Raw genomic sequence first — 17,335 nt, 5'->3', positions numbered from 1 at the left:
GTGTGTGTAGCAGTGTGTGTAGCAGTGTGTGTAGCAGTGTGTGTAGCAGTGTGTGTAGCAGTGTGTGTAGCAGTGTGTGTAGCAGTGTGTGTAGCAGTGTGTGTAGCAGTGTGTGTAGCAGCATGTGTAGCAGTGTGTGTAGCAGTGTGTGTAGCAGTGTGTGTAGCAGTGTGTGTAGCAGTGTGTGTAGCAGTGTGTGTAGCAGTTTGTGTTGCAGTGTGTGTAGCAGCATGTGTAGCAGTGTGTGTAGCAGTGTGTGAAGCAGTGTGTGTAGCAGTGTGTGTAGCAGCATGTGTAGCAGTGTGTGTAACAGCATATGTAGCACCGTGTGTAGCAGTGTGTGTAGCAGTGTGTGTAGCAGTGTGTGTAGCAGTGTGTGTAGCAGTGTGTGTAGCAGCATGTGTTGCAGTGTGTGTAGCAGTTTGTGTTGCAGTGTGTGTAGCAGTTTGTGTTGCAGTGTGTGTAGCAGCAAGTGTAGCAGTGTGTGTAGCAGTTTGTGTTGCAGTGTGTGTAGCAGCGTGTGTAGCAGTGTGTGTAGCAGTTTGTGTTGCAGTGTGTGTAGCAGCATGTGTAGCAGTGTGTGTAGCAGTGTGTGTAGCAGTGTGTGTGTCCACCGGTCTGGTCCCGTGGGTCCAGCTTGACACCACAGATCTAACTCATCATATCATTGTGTCGCCTGCAGTGGACGCGGCATGCGCCGGCGTCTCGGAGCACGTTTGTGTGTCTGCGCCGATGACCTTGAAAGCAGGTGGGTGAACTCCCAGGCGTGTCCCAGGTTTAGTGGGAGGATCAGAGGCAGGTGGAACTGAGCCGGGCTTGAAGCGTCCAGATTAATGAGCTTCCTCTCGCTCACGACCTGGAATCGGGGACACGGAGCTGGCTCGCACTCGCTCCACTCATTTATAGCGTCTCACAACTGTAACGATGCAGTTATGCCACGCCAGCGAATAAAGAACGAGCGTTGATGTACAGCATCGTACTCTTCTGCTATCAAAACCTGTATTGTAACCGTGATTAACCTCCAAATACGGTCCACCTTACTGTTGCTAAAATCCAAATTTTAATTTCAAAAGTGTCGCCTGGCTGGCTTTACTGGTGAGAGGCACCGGCGGGACTTCTCAGAATATAAACATTATGAGACGCACTCAACGCGGCTTTAATGTAGGTCATAAAATCAGCCGACTAAGTTACGAGGAGGAGATTATCCTCATGATGGCGGCATATGAATGTGAACGTTTCCCCGTATTTTTTAAATCGCGCACCTTGCACAGCGATAAGAGAAGGTTGTGTGTATGGAAAACAATCTGCGGTGAAACACGACACCGCCAACTCTCACCTGATTGGGATGAACACAAGTCGACCCAGTGTGACCTTCCTCATTAGAGCATTAAGATGGAGAAGATGTGCGTGGCGGTGGCAAACAACGGCAATGGAGAGAAAGCTCCGCCCCCTTTGCCATTATTTCCGCCATGCTTTAGGCACTGGCAAAACAGCAGATATTAGCCTGCCGTTTATATTTCGACACAATAAGAAAACAGGCAAATGACTGGAACGAAGGAATTAATTTGATGCTTGCTTTGTTTTATTCAACATTTTTTGAAAGGGCTGAAGCTGCTAAATGTGGTCCTGATCTTGGATTTGTTTTTTTGTTTTGTTTTTTCAGGTTTATTAACATCCAGGGGTGAAATTGGGATTGGTGAGGCAGGAAGCACTTGGTTTTACAGGTTTATGTTTAATAGCATTGTGCGTCCAAGCTGGTGGCAAACGGATGTTAAAAAAGAAGACCGTGATGTATCGGATTTTTCAGTTCATTAATTGAGAAATATTTAGGGAAATTACTTTTTTTGGGGGGTTGGATTCGTAATTTTCTAATCAAATAAAGACAATAAAACCAAGCATTAGCTATGTTGTGGCCGAGCCACTTTTCATTGACTGGATGTTTTCATGGAGACACGAGCATCTGTGAAGCACAACTCTGCTGTTTTGTGTGTGTGTGTGTGTGTGTGTGTGTGTGTGTGTGTGTGTGTGAGCAAATGATGTGGGATTTTGTCCCTGCAAAAGTGCTGAGTGAAATATGACGGTTCTTTTGTCCAGTGGCACATCGGGGAGCTCTGCTACCAACGTAAATCAAGTACATCCCAAATAGAGTGACGGTGTGCATTCTGGAGGCAGGCTGGGTGGGTAAAGAAATTCTTCTCCCTTTTTTTTGTAAAACATGCTTATTCCCTTTTTTTTTACCAAGTGTCAGACGGGAGATTGATACAAATGTGAAGCGTGAGCCGGGATACACGTTTGTGCCTTCGCTGAGTGTGAAGACTGGAGCCGGGGGAGCAGCTCGCCTCTCTCTCTTCAAAGGTGAAATAAATAAAATGTGCTCCGCTCTGTCTGACGCTCTACATTAACGCCTGAATGTCTCATCCAAGGCCAAGAGATTAATATCACAACATAAAGTCACGGACTTTAGCATCTCGCCGGGAGGTGGAACCACAAACCGGCTCCCGCTTCCCGTGAGGCAGACACAGTCACTTCATGTAAGAGTAGACTGAAGACGTTCCTCTTTAATAGTCTTATAGTTATAGGGCTGAATCAGGTTCACCTGGTCCCGCCCCTAGAGATGCTGCTATAGGCTCATGGGGGATGTTTTAGGATACACTGAGCACCTCTCTCCTCTTCTTCTATACTTATGGATGAATTTTCATCTCTCCATCACACATTATTAACTCTGCTTCCTCCCCAGAGTCTTTGGACCTGGCTGGGTCCGATGCCTCCTGCCTGGTGGTCCGGCCTCCTCTCTACCTCCGTCTGACTCATGGATTGTGGAGGTCTGGATCGTGGTCCATGCCGACTACTAACTGCGAACTATTCCTACATTCTGTCGTATTGAATGCGTTGTAACTCCGTCACACCGACCTCTCTGTCCAGGCCGGCCGCCACCGTCACGATGTCTCCGGTCTCGCTGTTGATGGTGAACATGTTGGGGATGGGGCTGTGGGGCGTCTGGGACAGGATGCGGTAGCGCACCATGCCGTTGGCGGTGGTGGAGTCGTCCGAGTCGCTGGCCGTCACCTGCATCACGGACGAGCCTGCGGAGAGAGAGCGTTGGTGAGCTCGGGGCGGGGGGGTGGATGTGATGCACTGAAAGGGAGATGACGAAAGAGCGGGTCAAGTTGGGTCACGAGCAAGACAGGAGAGGAACACGCGGCGGCGTTGATTACAAATACAAAAATGTGCTTTTCAAGGTCCTTTTTTGCATATTTGAATGGCACAATGAAGGTCTCGCACTGCTAGTGTACAAAGAATATGAAAGAGAAGGAAAGAGGGCTCAGAGGAAAGTCAAGTCCATCAGACTTTGCTAATTGCCGTGACATTCTCTGTCCCTTGGCGTCCCTTAAAGTGAGAGCTGTTCCAGAGCTGTTCGATAAGCCCCGGTTGTAGGCCGTGGCGTTCTGTCATCTGTACATAGGAAGCCGGCGCGGCAAAGTCTCCTCCTCTGCAGAGTCCATTTGGTAACGAGCAGCCGGGTCTTCGGAAATTTCCACCGTCCATTATCTCTGCAGCGCGGCGGCCCTCGCTGCTCCGATGCTCTCTCCCCATTTGTCTTAGAATCACGGATAAACACGGCCATGGAGGCCAGGCGGCACAGCAGCGGCCAGGCGGAGTGTGTGTGTGTGTGTGTGTGTGTGTGTGGTGTGTGTGTGTGTGGGTAAAGAGTGCTTGTTTGTCTTCATTTACTTACAGGCATATGTGTGCATCTGTATGCCTGTGCATGCGCATGTTTGTGTGTGTGTATGCATGTGTGTGTTTGTGTGTGTGTGCGTGGGTAAAGAGTGTATGTTTGTCTGCGTTTACTTACAGGTACATGTGTGCATCTGTATGCCTGTGTGTGCATGTGTGTGCGTGTGTGTGCGTGTGCATGTGTGTCTGTTTGTGTGTGTGTGTACGTGTGTGCGCGTGTGTGTCTGTTTGTGTGTGTGTGCATGTGTGTGTGTGTGCGTGTGTGTCTGTTTGTGTGTGCGTGTGCATGTGTGCGTGTGTGCGTGTGTGTGTGCATGTGTGTTTGTGTGTGTGTGCATGTGTGTGTGTGTGCATGTGTGTCTGTTTGTGTGTGCGTGTGCATGTGTGTGCGTATGTGTGCGTGTGCATGTGTGTCTGTTTGTGTGTGTGTGTACGTGTGTGTGTGCATGTGTGTGCGTGTGTGTGCGTGTGCATGTGTGTCTGTTTGTGTGTGTGTGTACGTGTGTGTGTGTGTGTGTGTGCATGTGCGCTTGTGTAAACTGTGTATGTTTGTCTGCATTTACTTACAGGCATATGTGTGCATCTGTATGCCTGTGTGTGCATGTGTGTGTGTGCATGTGTGTGTGTGCATGTGTGTGTGTGTGCGTGTGTGTGTGTGTGCGTGGGTAAACAGTGTATGTTTGTCTGCATTTACTTACAGGTACATGTGTGCATCTGTATGCCTGTGCATGTGTGTCTGTTTGTGTGTGTGTGTACGTGTGTGTGTACGTGTGTGTGCGTGTGTGTGTGCATGTGTGTGTGTCTGTCTTCTATCAAGGCGAGGGGCCCCGTGTCGCTGCCTCTTCCCCCGAGCAGAATTATTGATTTGCACGAGTTTGTCAGCTGGGCTCACAAATGCGACCGGCCAATTAGGAGCACTTTGTGCCGGGAAGAGGAGAGATCACCTCGCCTCGCTCAAAGGCTTCTGTGGAAATGTCACTTTCCATCAGGCGGCTATTTACAGGCTGCTGCTGCTGCAGCCGGAAAAAAGATCTACTGTCAGCTCACAGGAGGAGGACGGCAGAGAGAAGAGACGGCTGGAGCGCGAACACAATGAGAAGAAGACAATGGAAGTAGGGAGGGAAACAAAATTAAAAAGAAGGAGACAAGGACACAGGAGATGCTGAAGTGTAAAAATCCAACGGGGGAAACAGAGTGGTAATTACAACGCCTCCATGCCCGTGTTTTATAATATATAAGTGGTATATAATAATATAATGCATGAGCACTCTGGGTGATGAGGGCGGGCGGCGGGCGCCATGTTGAGCAAACACTAAACCACCCATCAACACATTAAAAACAATCAAAATAAGTCCGAAAATAATAATTAGCGTGCAGCAGAAGTACGTCGCGTTGCCTCTTAAAGGTACAGTGACGTCTCAGAGCTGCAGGGCCGGTTGGCGGATCTCCTCTGGTTCAGTCACAGGTGTCTCCATTCCCACATCCAAACATCCATGGCAACCGTCGTTTCCGCGACAGCCAGTTTGGACGGGATCATTTTCGCCTCGAATTGCACATCAGACGTCGTTAAGTTTCAAAGCAGGATGTGTCACTATACCCCCCCCCCCCCTCAAAGAAGAGTCCAAAAGAAAGAAGTAGATGGAGAAAACAATTACGGCTATTCCACCGAGGACGGCGTCAACATATATTTATATAATCAGCCTCTCCGTTTCTCGCGGGGGAGGGAGAAAGACGTGATGTTTGACATGATGACGGTGCGCTTTTACATCCAGAGAGGGGGTGGGGGGGGCCGTGCCTGAATAGGGTTAATCTCTGAGCCTGTTTAATTCCTCTCTCATTTCAACACTAATTCCCCCCCCCCCCCCCCAAAAAAAACCTAATTGCTTTTCCGCCCCAAAAAAACTCGCCGGAGCCGAACATTTGACTTAGCGGCGGGCGCCTGCATGTTGTCGGCCATTTTGCTCACGTAAACTCTGGGATCAGCGGTGAGGTCTATCGAGCAGCGGAAAAACATTAGTCAGCCAGAGTCAACATCTGCCTCCCAATTAGAGGAAAAAAAGAGGAGGAAGATGGATAGAGATAGACACACACACACATACACACACACACACACACACACACACAGATGCAAAGATAGAAAGCAAAGGAGGAAATTGGAAAAGCAGAAACAGAAAAGTGAGGACGAGAATAGAGGTGCAGGGTTTCGTAAAGACCACTAAAAGCCAAATGCAGGAGGGGAAGCGAGGGGGCCGGCCGGGCCGGGGGAGGGGCGGTGTATACGTTTAATAACTCTTTAATAACTCTTTAATAACTCCTCCTCGGTGGGGGAGATAGAGCTTGAAAAAAAAAAAGTGTCCGCCGTACAGTGAGGTGAGGAAGAGGTCGAGAGAGAGAAGGGAGGGGATGAGAGAAAAGGTTAAAGCCCGGTGAATCTTGAGGGGAGGTGATGGAGGGGACCCACGAGGGGCCTCGAGTTGAGCCCACCACCCTCTGAGGACACGAAGACGCGAGGAAAAACACGCAAACCATTAGAAAATAATACATAAAAAGGCAAAAAGCCAGAACAAAATACACCTTTTAGCCGGTTCACTACTACCCCGTGACAGCCTGAGGAGCATCGCTACCTGCTCAGGCTGACCTCTGACCCCGCGGGAAGGGCAAACAGCCCAAACTACAGAAGGAGTCCATCACACCAGAACCGCAATTTAGAGCCAACGACGTGGGAGGAGTCACGTGGGATCGCAGGTTGAAAATGACTGTTGGTTTTGTGCGTGGACAGAGGCAGCTGATTGGAGGCCGGGGGTGAGGCGATGTCATCGGTCCAGAGAGATGTTTCTTTGAGGACGCTCTCCACTCCGAGGAAACAGGGTCAAGGTTTTTTTTCGTCGAGACAAAACCATCAAGCTTCTCCTGGATTCAAGGGTTAAGTTTCTATTCTAGGCTTTTCCACCGGAAACTAAAAAACATCCGGACCGACTTTATGTTGAATAAAAACAGATTATTACTTCAATGGCATTTACTTATTGTATTACTTATGGTATTACTCATGGTATTACTCATGGTATTACTTATAGTATTACTTATAGTATTACTTATGATATTACTCATGGTATTACTTATGGTATTACTTATAGTATTACTTATGATATTACTCATGGTATTACTTATAGTATTACTTATAGTATTACTTATGGTATTACTTATGGTATTACTTATAATATTACTTATAGTATTACTTATAGTATTACTTATGATATTACTCATAGTATTACTTATAGTATTACTTATGGTATTACTTATAGTATTAGAGAGGGGAAGAGGGAGGAATGGAGAGGGGGGGAGAGAGAGACAGAGAAGGAAAGTGAGGGAGAGCGAGAGAGAGGGGGGGGGAGATGGAGAGAGAGAGAGAAAGGGAGTGAGAGAGAGAGGAGGAGAGACAGAGGGAAAGGGAGAGAGAGGGGGGAGATGGAGAGAGAGACAGAGAGGTGGAGGGAGAGAGAGAAAGGGAGTAAGAGAGAGAGAGAGGGGGGAAAGAGAGAAAGAGGCCTTTTTGAGGAGGACACGCCATGAAAGGAAACAACTTGGTTGGAGGAAGAGGAGGAGGAGGAGGAGTCTTTATCTGGGGCCACTTAACAGAAGCCAATAATCACGTTGGTGACCTTCCAGAGACGAGTGGGTTTATTTATGTGTGTGTGTGTGTGTGTGTCTATGTGTGTGTGTGTCTGTGTGTGTGTGTGTGTGTGTGTCTGTGTGTGTGCGCTGTGGAGCTCATCGGCTGACTGTGGGTCGGCGGTCAGCAGGTCAGTCTTTCAATCAAAGGGTCGGCGGTTCAATCCCCGCCCTCAACGATGTGTCCTTGAGCGAGACACTTAACCCTGAGTTGCTCTCCGCAGCTGTATATGTAACACGCATGTAACACGTATGTAACACGTATGTAACATGCATGTTACACATATGTAACATGTTTGTAACACGTATGCAACACGTATTTCACACGTATGCAACACGTATGTCACACATATGCAACACATATGTAGCACGCATGTAACACGTATGTCACACGTATCTAACACGTATGCAACACGTATGTAACACGTATGCAACACGTATGTAACACGTATGCAACACGTATGCAACACGTATGCAACACGTATGCAACACGTATGCAACACGTATGTAACACGTATGCAACACGTATGCAACACGTATGTAACACGTATGCAACACGTATGCAACACGTATGCAACACGTATGCAACACGTATGCAACACGTATGCAACACGTATGCAACACGTATGCAACACGTATGTCACACGTATGTCACACGTATGTCACACGTATGTCACACGTATGCAACACGTATGCAACACGTATGCAACACGTATGTCACACGTATGCAACACGTATGTAACACGTATGCAACACGTATGCAACACGTATGTAACACGTATGCAACACGTATGCAACACGTATGCAACACGTATGCAACACGTATGTCACACGTATGTAACACGTATGTAACACGTATGTCACACGTATGTAACACGTATGTAGCATGTATGCAACACGTATGCAACACGTATGCAACACGTATGCAACACGTATGTCACATGTATGCAACACGTATGCAACACGTATGTCACACGTATGTAACACGCATGCAACACGTATGCAACACATATGTCACACGTATGTCACACGTATGTAACACGTCAATTGTCTTTGAGTACCTTAAAACGCGCTGTATGGATTGTGAATATCAGATGCTTTGTTTCCGTGACACTCGGCCCCGCGTCGGACCGGTTTGAGCCGGTTCCTGGAGGATAACCTGTTTCCTCGTTAGGTGCGTTCCCCTCGTCTCGCCGCTTTGTTGCGTTTGATTACCTGCGCAGATTAAATCCCATCAGTCACGCGGGTTCACGCGGCGCCGAGCCGCCGGGAGGAGGAGAGTGACGAATGAAGCCGCCGCTGGCCGGCGGATCTCTCGCCGCTCGTAAAAAAACATCTGGCGGCGGCGATAAGGGGCGGGCCCCCCGTCCTCCCACTGCTCGCTTTCGGGTCTTTTCACACGGCGCCGCACGTGTGAAGACGTGTTGTAATGCGACGGAGAACCTTTGATATTGGGGATCTGGAGATGCTGAGCGTGATCCCACTGTGGCTTTACACATATAACCCCCCCCCCCCCCCCTCCATCTCCATCTCCATCTGCTCGGCATTTAGGGAAATAAAATAGGGGCCCGAGGCTTTTTATTGGACAGCTATTCATAATAAAGGTTTTTGTTGCTGCTCCACACACATAAGAAACATTTGAAATGATTCTGTATATATACATATATACATATATATCCATCGTATCCACCATAAATACTGCATGGCTTCCGTTACATCGGCTGTAAGAACATCTTCACATGTTGGGCTGAATTTGGACACTTTCACACCTTTTCCGATTCAAATTTTTGGAAATTTCCATAAGTTTAAATAATGAATGAATGAAGAAGTCGTGGTAGACAATGTGTTGCTCGTTGCATTTCAGTTTAGGTCAAAACAATATGAATACGTGTCAAGTAAAATAAAAAATAAAAGAACATCAGCGGATGACAAGACTGAAAATACTGTTTCATGAATTTTTGTAACAAGAGTTCTTGTTACAAAATCACTGATATGAATTAGAATTCATATCAGTGATTGTGTGTAACCTGAAGTGCATTTGGGGGATTTTTAATTTAGAGGAAAATTTGTTAATCACTGACTTAATGAATCTTTATTGGCAATTAATGTTCAATAAAACAAAATCTACTGCTGCAGCCGGAGGAAGAGAGACGCTGTGTTCACATCACACACGCTCGTCCATGTCATGATGAGGAAGTTCTGATGTAGCCATGATGTAGTCATGATGTAGTTATGATGTAGTTCTGATGTAGTTATGACGTAGTTATGGTAGAGTTATGATGTTGTAATTATGATGTAGTTATGATGTTATGATGTAGTTATGATGATGTTATGATGTAGTTATGATGTAGTTATGTAGTCATGATGTAGTTATGATGTTATGATGTAGTTATGATGTAGTCATGATGTAGTTATGATGTAGTCATGATGTAGTCATGATGTAGTTCTGATGTAGTCATGATGTAGTCATGATGTAGTTCTGATGTAGTCATGATGTAGTCATGATGTAGTCATGATGTAGTTACGTAGTTATGATGTAGTTATGATGTAGTTATGATGTTGTGATGTAGTTATGATGTTATGATGTAGTTATGATGTAGTTATGACATAGTTATGATGTAGTTAAGATGTAGTTATGATGTAGTTATGATGTAGTTATCCCGTTCAGGTCACCGACGTCCATTGAAGTGGCGAGTATGAAGACAGCATTGGGCTGCAAACAACAACAACAACAACAAAATCGTTTTACTTTTATTGTGAAGGAAACTTTATCAGAAATGAAAGGGTTCTGACCCGGCCTCATTCCTGGTGAGTACACCATGTAACCGACTTTATTTCCTAATTAAAAATCATCAACTCAGAAACCACCGAGTGAGCGAAGGGGAAGCTCTGCACACGCCACGTGTCTCCGACCTCAACGCCCGACAAAAAACAACAAAAACAAACGCTCTCCTCGATAGTGATCGCCACGTGTCACAGATTTTCTCGTGAATTCTATTTTTGCCTTCTGTTCAAAAATAAAAAATAGAATTTAAAAGACCTTTTTTTTCTCGATTCGGAAACTGAACGCAGATCATCGGAGCGGAAAACCCCCCCGAAGAAAAGTAGCATTTTCTGGAATGTCTGGTCGCCCTCGCTAATTAGGAGCTGTGTACGTAGACTCACGCTCCACTGGAGGGTAACCGACACACACACACACACACACACACACACACACACACACACACACACACGCGCGCGCGTACGCGCATGCTTTCCTGTATTGTCTGTGAATCCCCCCTTGAGACGAAGCTCTGCAACAGAACAATATGTGAGCGCCGTGAAGGCGTCGCGGCTCCTCGGGGCCCGATTGTTAGAACAAGAGTTCTTCCAGTCGAGACATGAAGGCTACTCGGCATTCTGACCGCCGCCGCCTCTCTCCACGCTCTGCGGAGCGAGATAACCATGCGTCCGGCCGAGATACCGCGACACCAAAAATATCTCTCGCCCGGAAACCCGACATTCACGCGGCGGGATGTCGGAGCCGAGTTTAGTCCAGGCCGCCGAAAATAAAAGATGGAAGCGTTGATGTTTTATTCTGAAGGGCTTCCTGAAGACGGGAGAAACACAACGGGAGCATCTGATTGGTCCGCTGGAGGAGAGGACGTGAACGGGATCAGAAGTGCTGCTCTGCAGTCTTCAGATTGTAAACCAATACAATAACAAATATTAATAAATCAGTCCCATCCAGCTGCACATGGATTATTGTTTCTGTTCACTTCAGTTGTTACATTTCACGTTTTGGAGTAACTGCAGTATTTATAGCTTTGCTCTTGTTTCTTTTATGACTCCATTAAAAAAGTCCAATAAAACTAATGTTGGCTTCTTGAGAGCGTTGTTGTTGAGTATCTTTAGTGATCCTGAATCTGAGAAGTCTGAACATGAAACTAGAGAACCACGAAATAAAGTAAAATAAAGGAGAGAAAGAGGGAGAGAGAGAGGATTGAGAATGGATGAAGAGAGGAAGAGAGAAACAGGGTGAGAGAGAGAGGATAGAGGGTGGATGAAGGGAGGGAGAGATGGATGAAGGGCGGTCGCATTTTTCTTCCCTCTCCTCCCCATGACCTTCCCTTCCCTGCTTGGCTCCTATCGTCATGTCTTGTCTTGTTTTATACTTGAGAGACTCTCTCAGCATCGCTCTTCGAACTAAAAACCATGGACCTGATCAACTGGTCTCTTAACGAAATTGACACCGTCTTCTCGACGAGAAGCTCGGGTTCGGGGGAACCTGCCTGTCCTGCTGGGACGTGTGTTGCTGGTTACACGATGGACGCGTGGGGGAAGTGGCGTGTCGTGTGCCTAGCATCCCTTTCCGTGGAGGACGTAGAAGACATCTACCTATTCGGAACTATGATTACAGGATTTCTGCTGTTTGGATTTGGCGCTGTCCTGGCTTATCGGAAAATTAAGGAAACGGTGACAGCTGTTAAAAAGCCCCCTAAGGCTGCCCGACATGATTGACGCGTTGGGCAGAGTTGTTGGCACTCAGACTTTGGCATTAAACCGTCAGAATGACAACATCGTGGAGAAGCTGACGGCTCTGCAAATGAAATTGGATCGATTTGAAATCCTATTTGGGAGGAAAATGGAGGAATATTAGTTGCGCAAATTCTAATGCAGCTACTGGAAGACCAAACAATCCCAATCTTATCTGCTTTGCCCTCTACCAGGACGGGCCTTGGCCAAGGCCGGTACTGGAACATCACCTCCTGCGTAGATCGCTGAAGCGAGAACCTCTCATTCCTTCCCCGATCCACAGACACCTGTGGTTGTTTTCTCCCCAGGACCCTTCAAGGCTATCTCCATGGCAACGACCATCTTGCGGTCTGAGAACTCTGTCTGTTGTGGCCTGGGGGAGGACGACATACCAGAACACGCATACACGAACTTTCAACATACGGATTTGCATTCACTACCCCCACCCCCATCCCACGCCTTCGTCTGCTTCGTCCCCCCAGTGTGACAGGACGGGGTCTGTGGCTGGCGCTGTAATGGCTGACGGACCGGGCTGGCTGCTTGTCGGTGCTGGTCACCTCCTGCCCCCAATGGCTGGGCTTAGATCACCCAGTCTTTGGCTTACCTCCCCTCCCCCCTTCCTACTCGTTGCAAGTCATGTTTAAGATGTATGTGCTTATGTGCTAAGGTGTTTTTTCCTGCTCCCACACTGTACCCCTTTAGGGGCATAGTCGGGGGGTTGTGTTTTTTTCTCGCCTCTCTTCCCTCATGTTATGCTGTAATCTTTCATCCACCCTTTCTTTGCAATTTCGTTGCTTTTGTACCTGTACTCTAGTCAATGACAATAAAACCGCATACCATACCATACCATACCATGAAGAGAGGGAGAGAAAGAGAGAGAGAGGGGAGAGAGGATGAAGAGAGGGAGAGAAAGAGAGAGGGGAGAGAGGATGAAGAGAGGGAGAGAAAGAGAGAGGGGAGAGAGGATGAAGAGAGGGAGAGAAAGAGAGAGGGGAGAGAGGATGAAGAGAGGGAGAGAAAGAGAGAGAGAGAGGGGAGAGAGGATGAAGAGAGGGAGAGAAAGAGAGAGAGAGGGGAGAGAGGATGAAGAGAGGGAGAGAAAGAGAGAGAGAGGATAGAGAATGAAGAAAGCGAGTTGCTTGAGTGAAAGCAAAGTGCTGACTCATAGAAACACAACTTCCCTCTGAAGCGGCCCGCCCTCGGCCCGCCTCGGCCCCGCCCCCCCTCGGACCCCGGCCTCGGCTCCCGCCTCGCCCCGACCCTCCGGGCCCTCGGCCCCCGCCTCGGCCCCCCGGCCCCCCTCACCCGGTTTGGACCCCTCCGCCACGGAGCCGTTGTAGACCTGGTTCAGGAACTCGGGCCGGTTGTCGTTCATGTCGATCACGTAGATGTACAGGTCGATGGGGTTCTCCACCTGGTTCCCGTTCATGTCCACGGCGTGCGCTCGCAGCTGCAAGAGGGAAACAGAAGCTCGATGAGCATTTATAAACACACACACACACACACACACACACACACACACACACACACACACACACACACACACACACACACACACACACACACACTGACTTTTATTAATTGGCAACTTCATCCAATTGGCAAACGTTCTGTTTCTTGTTGGACAACGGGGTACGAGTATCCTGTCGGTGTCTTGGCACTGACCACAACAACGACAACGACAGCGAGGACGACAACGAGGATGACAACAAGGACGACAAGGACACGGAGACTGGGCGAAGTCGTGAAAACGTTCCCACCGAGCCGACGACAAACTATTTGGTTGTCGGCGCAGCCAGAGGCCCAAAGAATAATATCAGAGACTCAAGCTGAGGATCCTTTATGTCATTTTGTTTTGTCAAAGCAGCCGTTTGGAAGTCTGTCTCCCACTGATGAGCTGTTCCTTGACAAGAGAGGAGAGAGAGAGAGGAGCGTCGCAGGGAGAAAAAAAAGGGCGAACGAGATGGGAAGGAGAGGAGGAGAGCGACTGAGCCTTGTGCAAGTAAATGAGATATGAAAGCACAAAGAGGCAGTGGGAGTGTGTGTGTGTGTGTGGGATAGTGTGGGGGCGGTGAGGGTGTGTGTGTGTGTGTGTGGGGGGCTTGAACAGGGAGGACTGACAAAAGCAATCATCATCGACAGTGGGACGTCTTAATCTCCGCCGCGCCCTCCGCTCCCCGCCAATCCCCCGCAAATGATATCTAACACAACGGCGAGCGGTGACATCACCCTCGTCCCGCCGCCCGGAAACACACACCGCCTCCGCCGGAGCGCTGTTCAGTCGCAGCGAGAGGAGAGGAGGCTCGAAAATGCCCGCCTTCCTGCCTTCCCGCCTTACTTCCCTTCTTCCTTCCCGCCTTCCTTCCCGCCTTCCTTCCCACCTTCCTTTCCGCCTTCCTTCCCGCCTTATTTCCCTTCTTCCTCCCGCCTTCCTTCTTTCCCACCTTCCTTCCCGCCTTCCTTCCCGCCTTCCTTCCCTTCTTCCTTCCCGCCTTCCTTCCCCCCTTCCTTCCGCCTTCCTTCCCGCCTTCCTTCCCACCTTCCTTCCCGCTTTATTTCCCTTCCGCCTTCCTTCCAGCCTTCCTTCCCCCTTCCTTCCGCCTTACTTCCCCCTTCCTTCCGCCTTCCTTCCCGCCTTCCTTCCCACCTTCCTTCCGCCTTCCTTCCCGCCTTATTTCCCTTCTTCCTCCCGCCTTCCTTCTTTCCCACCTTCCTTCCCGCCTTCCTTCCCGCCTTCCTTCCTTCCCACCTTCCTTTCCGCCTTCCTTCCGCCTTACTTCCCCCTTCCTTCCCACCTTCCTTCCCACCTTCCTTCCCGCCTTCCTTCCCGCCTTCCTTCCCACCTTCCTTCCGCCTTCCTTCCCGCCTTATTTCCCTTCTTCCTTCCACCTTCCTTCTTTCCCACCTTCCTTCCGCCTTCCTTCCCGCCTTATTTCCCTTCCGCCTTCCTTTCCGCCTTCCTTCCCCCTTTCCTTCCGCCTTCCTTCCCACCTTCTTTCCCCCCTTCCTTCCCACCTTCCTTCCCGCCTTCCTTCCCACCTTCCTTTCCGCCTTCCTTCCGCCTTCCTTCCCGCCTTATTTCCCTTCCGCCTTCCTTCCCCCCTTCCTTCCGCCTTCCTTCCCCCCTTACTTCCCCCTTCCTTCCGCCTTCCTTCCACCTTCCTTCCCCCCTTCCTTCCCCCCTTCCTTCCCGCCTTCCTTTCCGCCTCCCTTCCCGCCTTCCTTCTGTGCACACATTAAAACGTTTGACACACACACACACACACACGCAGACACAGCCAATCAAAACGAGCCCTCTTTAGCCGCCTAATGGTCCTCAAGATGCTAGTTTTCCATTGGCTGGAACACAGCAAACAAAGATGGAGGAGAGGAGACCCAACAAACAAACAAACAAACAAACAAACCCAATCTGTTTTCTCAGGCTGTGGACACTGAGGGATGTCTGGCTGCTTCAGTGCACGTGTGCGCTAACGATTTTGTCTTTTTGTGTGTGTGTATGGTTCTGCCTTTCTGCCTGCATGTGTGTGTGTGTGTGTGTGTGTGTGTGCATCCCAGCTTATGTGAGTGTCTAAATCTCTATATTTCGAGTGTGTGTGACCACCAGAGTCTGTTTATATGTTGCTGTGTCTGTGCGCTCGATGGAGGAATTGGAAATGTGATCTTAGGGCCTGGAGGAGTGTGTACATCCCTGCAAGTGTGTGTGTGTGTGTGTGTGTGTGTGTGTCTGGGTGCCGACATCAGTATCCTGACGGGAGAGCTTTCGTATGACTGGACCAACCACAGAGGAGAAACACAGTGTGTGTGTGTGTGTGTGTGTGTGTGTGTGTCCCAGCGGTCCCCTTTACCCCCGGAGCTGATCGAATTCAAATTCATTGTTTGGGACGAGGTTTTTAAAAGTGGAAATCAATATCACGTTTTAGAACGTGGATAATTGAACACACCGGTTCTCTTCAGACTCAGGTGCATTATTAGCACGGCAGATAATAACGGACTACCTGGCGGGCGAATTGGGATAAGTCGTCCGTTCTGACTGCTCTGCAAACTCTAACTATGAAGCGCTCTTTTTTAATTTCCCGTTCCCCTCACCCCTGGAGCCGCGCAATAAATATTTTGATCGAATTAAAATTCATTGTTAAGGACGATTTGAAAAAAATTGGACATCAATATTACATTTTTTAACATGATTAATTTAAGGACAAACTTGATGTGTCATATTTATTATGCTTGCTATGTTTTATATATATAAGATATTGTTTATATTATTTGCTTCAATGATATATTGTCGAAGGAAACTCCTTTTCTTTCTCTAATGAAAGGTCTGTTGAGAGGACAACGTGGCGGGGTCCCGTTAGCAACGTCCCGTTAACAACACCCCGTTGACAACATACCATTAGCAATGTCCCGTTAGCAATGTACCATTAGCAATATACCGTTAGCAAAGTCCTGTTAACAAAGTCCCGTTAGCAATATCTCATTAGCAACGTTCCGTTAACAACATCCCGTAAGCAACATCCCATTAGCAACGTCCCATAAGCAACTTCCCGTTAGTAACTTCCCGTTAGCAACTTCCCGTTAGCAACGTCCCGTTAGCAACGTCCCGTTAGCAGACTCTCTTTAAGGAGCCATTAGTTTGATTTAATATTAAGGCGCTGCATGGCGGACTCATTGGGATAAGTCCTGCTATGTGAACGGTAACGATGATCCGCTCTTCTCTTTCTTTCTTTTACGTTTAAGTTACATTCGTAAGTCGTAATAATCCCCGAGTGATGAGCACATGTTAGTGTTGTGGACTTCCTGTCTCGTTGAAGTAAACAATGGACTGCCCCCCCCCATTGAACTTCTCCTCCGCCCGACCGTACATCACAAGCAGCACGCGGTCGAAGCAGGAGCCGCATTCGACTTGAAGTCCGCGGGGCGTCGGCCAATGAGAACGGTTTACCAAGCGGTTCTTTCCCGGGGACCAATAACCTCGGCTGCTTTATTGATCCCAATTCGCTTGGTGGAGTGTAAGAGCAGATACGAGACAACAAACACACAGCGCGGCTCCTGTCCGCGGTTCTTGAACGTAAGATCACACACACACACACACACACACACACACACACACACACACGCACACACACACGCAAGACAAACCAATCGAAGGAGGCAATCATCTGGAGCCTCGGTTCATAATGTGCGCACGGCGCTCAGAGGAGCGCTGGCAGAGATCCACTCGCCTTTATTCTACTCTTCCTCTGAGGCGGCGTGCGTCTGAATTAGCTCCGTCGGCGGCGCGGCCATCGATCACGCTGACAGGCGCCTCGCCGGCGTCTCCCCTCGAGCCGGGATATGAAGTGGAGCGGGCGACGCGTGTCTGTAAACCGGCGGCCTGCGAGTCTCACGCGGCGGCCTGCGCCTTTAAATTCACGGATTC

General features: G+C 48.7%; 1 protein-coding gene across 3 annotated transcripts in view; it reads right to left on the bottom strand.

The window, feature by feature from the left end:
* LOC130208085 (cadherin-4-like) overlaps positions 1–17,335 on the bottom strand; it is a 209,408-nt gene that overhangs the window by 33,053 nt on the left and 159,020 nt on the right. For all 3 annotated transcript variants that reach the window (XM_056437005.1, XM_056437002.1, XM_056437003.1), the window contains 2 exons: positions 13,225–13,369; positions 2,911–3,083 (listed from right to left, as the gene is read on the bottom strand). In XM_056437005.1, the coding sequence (XP_056292980.1) occupies positions 2,911–3,083; positions 13,225–13,369 (318 nt within the window). The remainder of the gene's footprint in view (positions 1–2,910; positions 3,084–13,224; positions 13,370–17,335) is intronic.

Source organism: Pseudoliparis swirei, chromosome 18 (assembly GCF_029220125.1).
Source record: "Pseudoliparis swirei isolate HS2019 ecotype Mariana Trench chromosome 18, NWPU_hadal_v1, whole genome shotgun sequence".
Lineage (NCBI taxonomy): Eukaryota > Metazoa > Chordata > Actinopteri > Perciformes > Liparidae > Pseudoliparis > Pseudoliparis swirei.
This window is presented reverse-complemented; position numbering and strand designations above follow the sequence as displayed.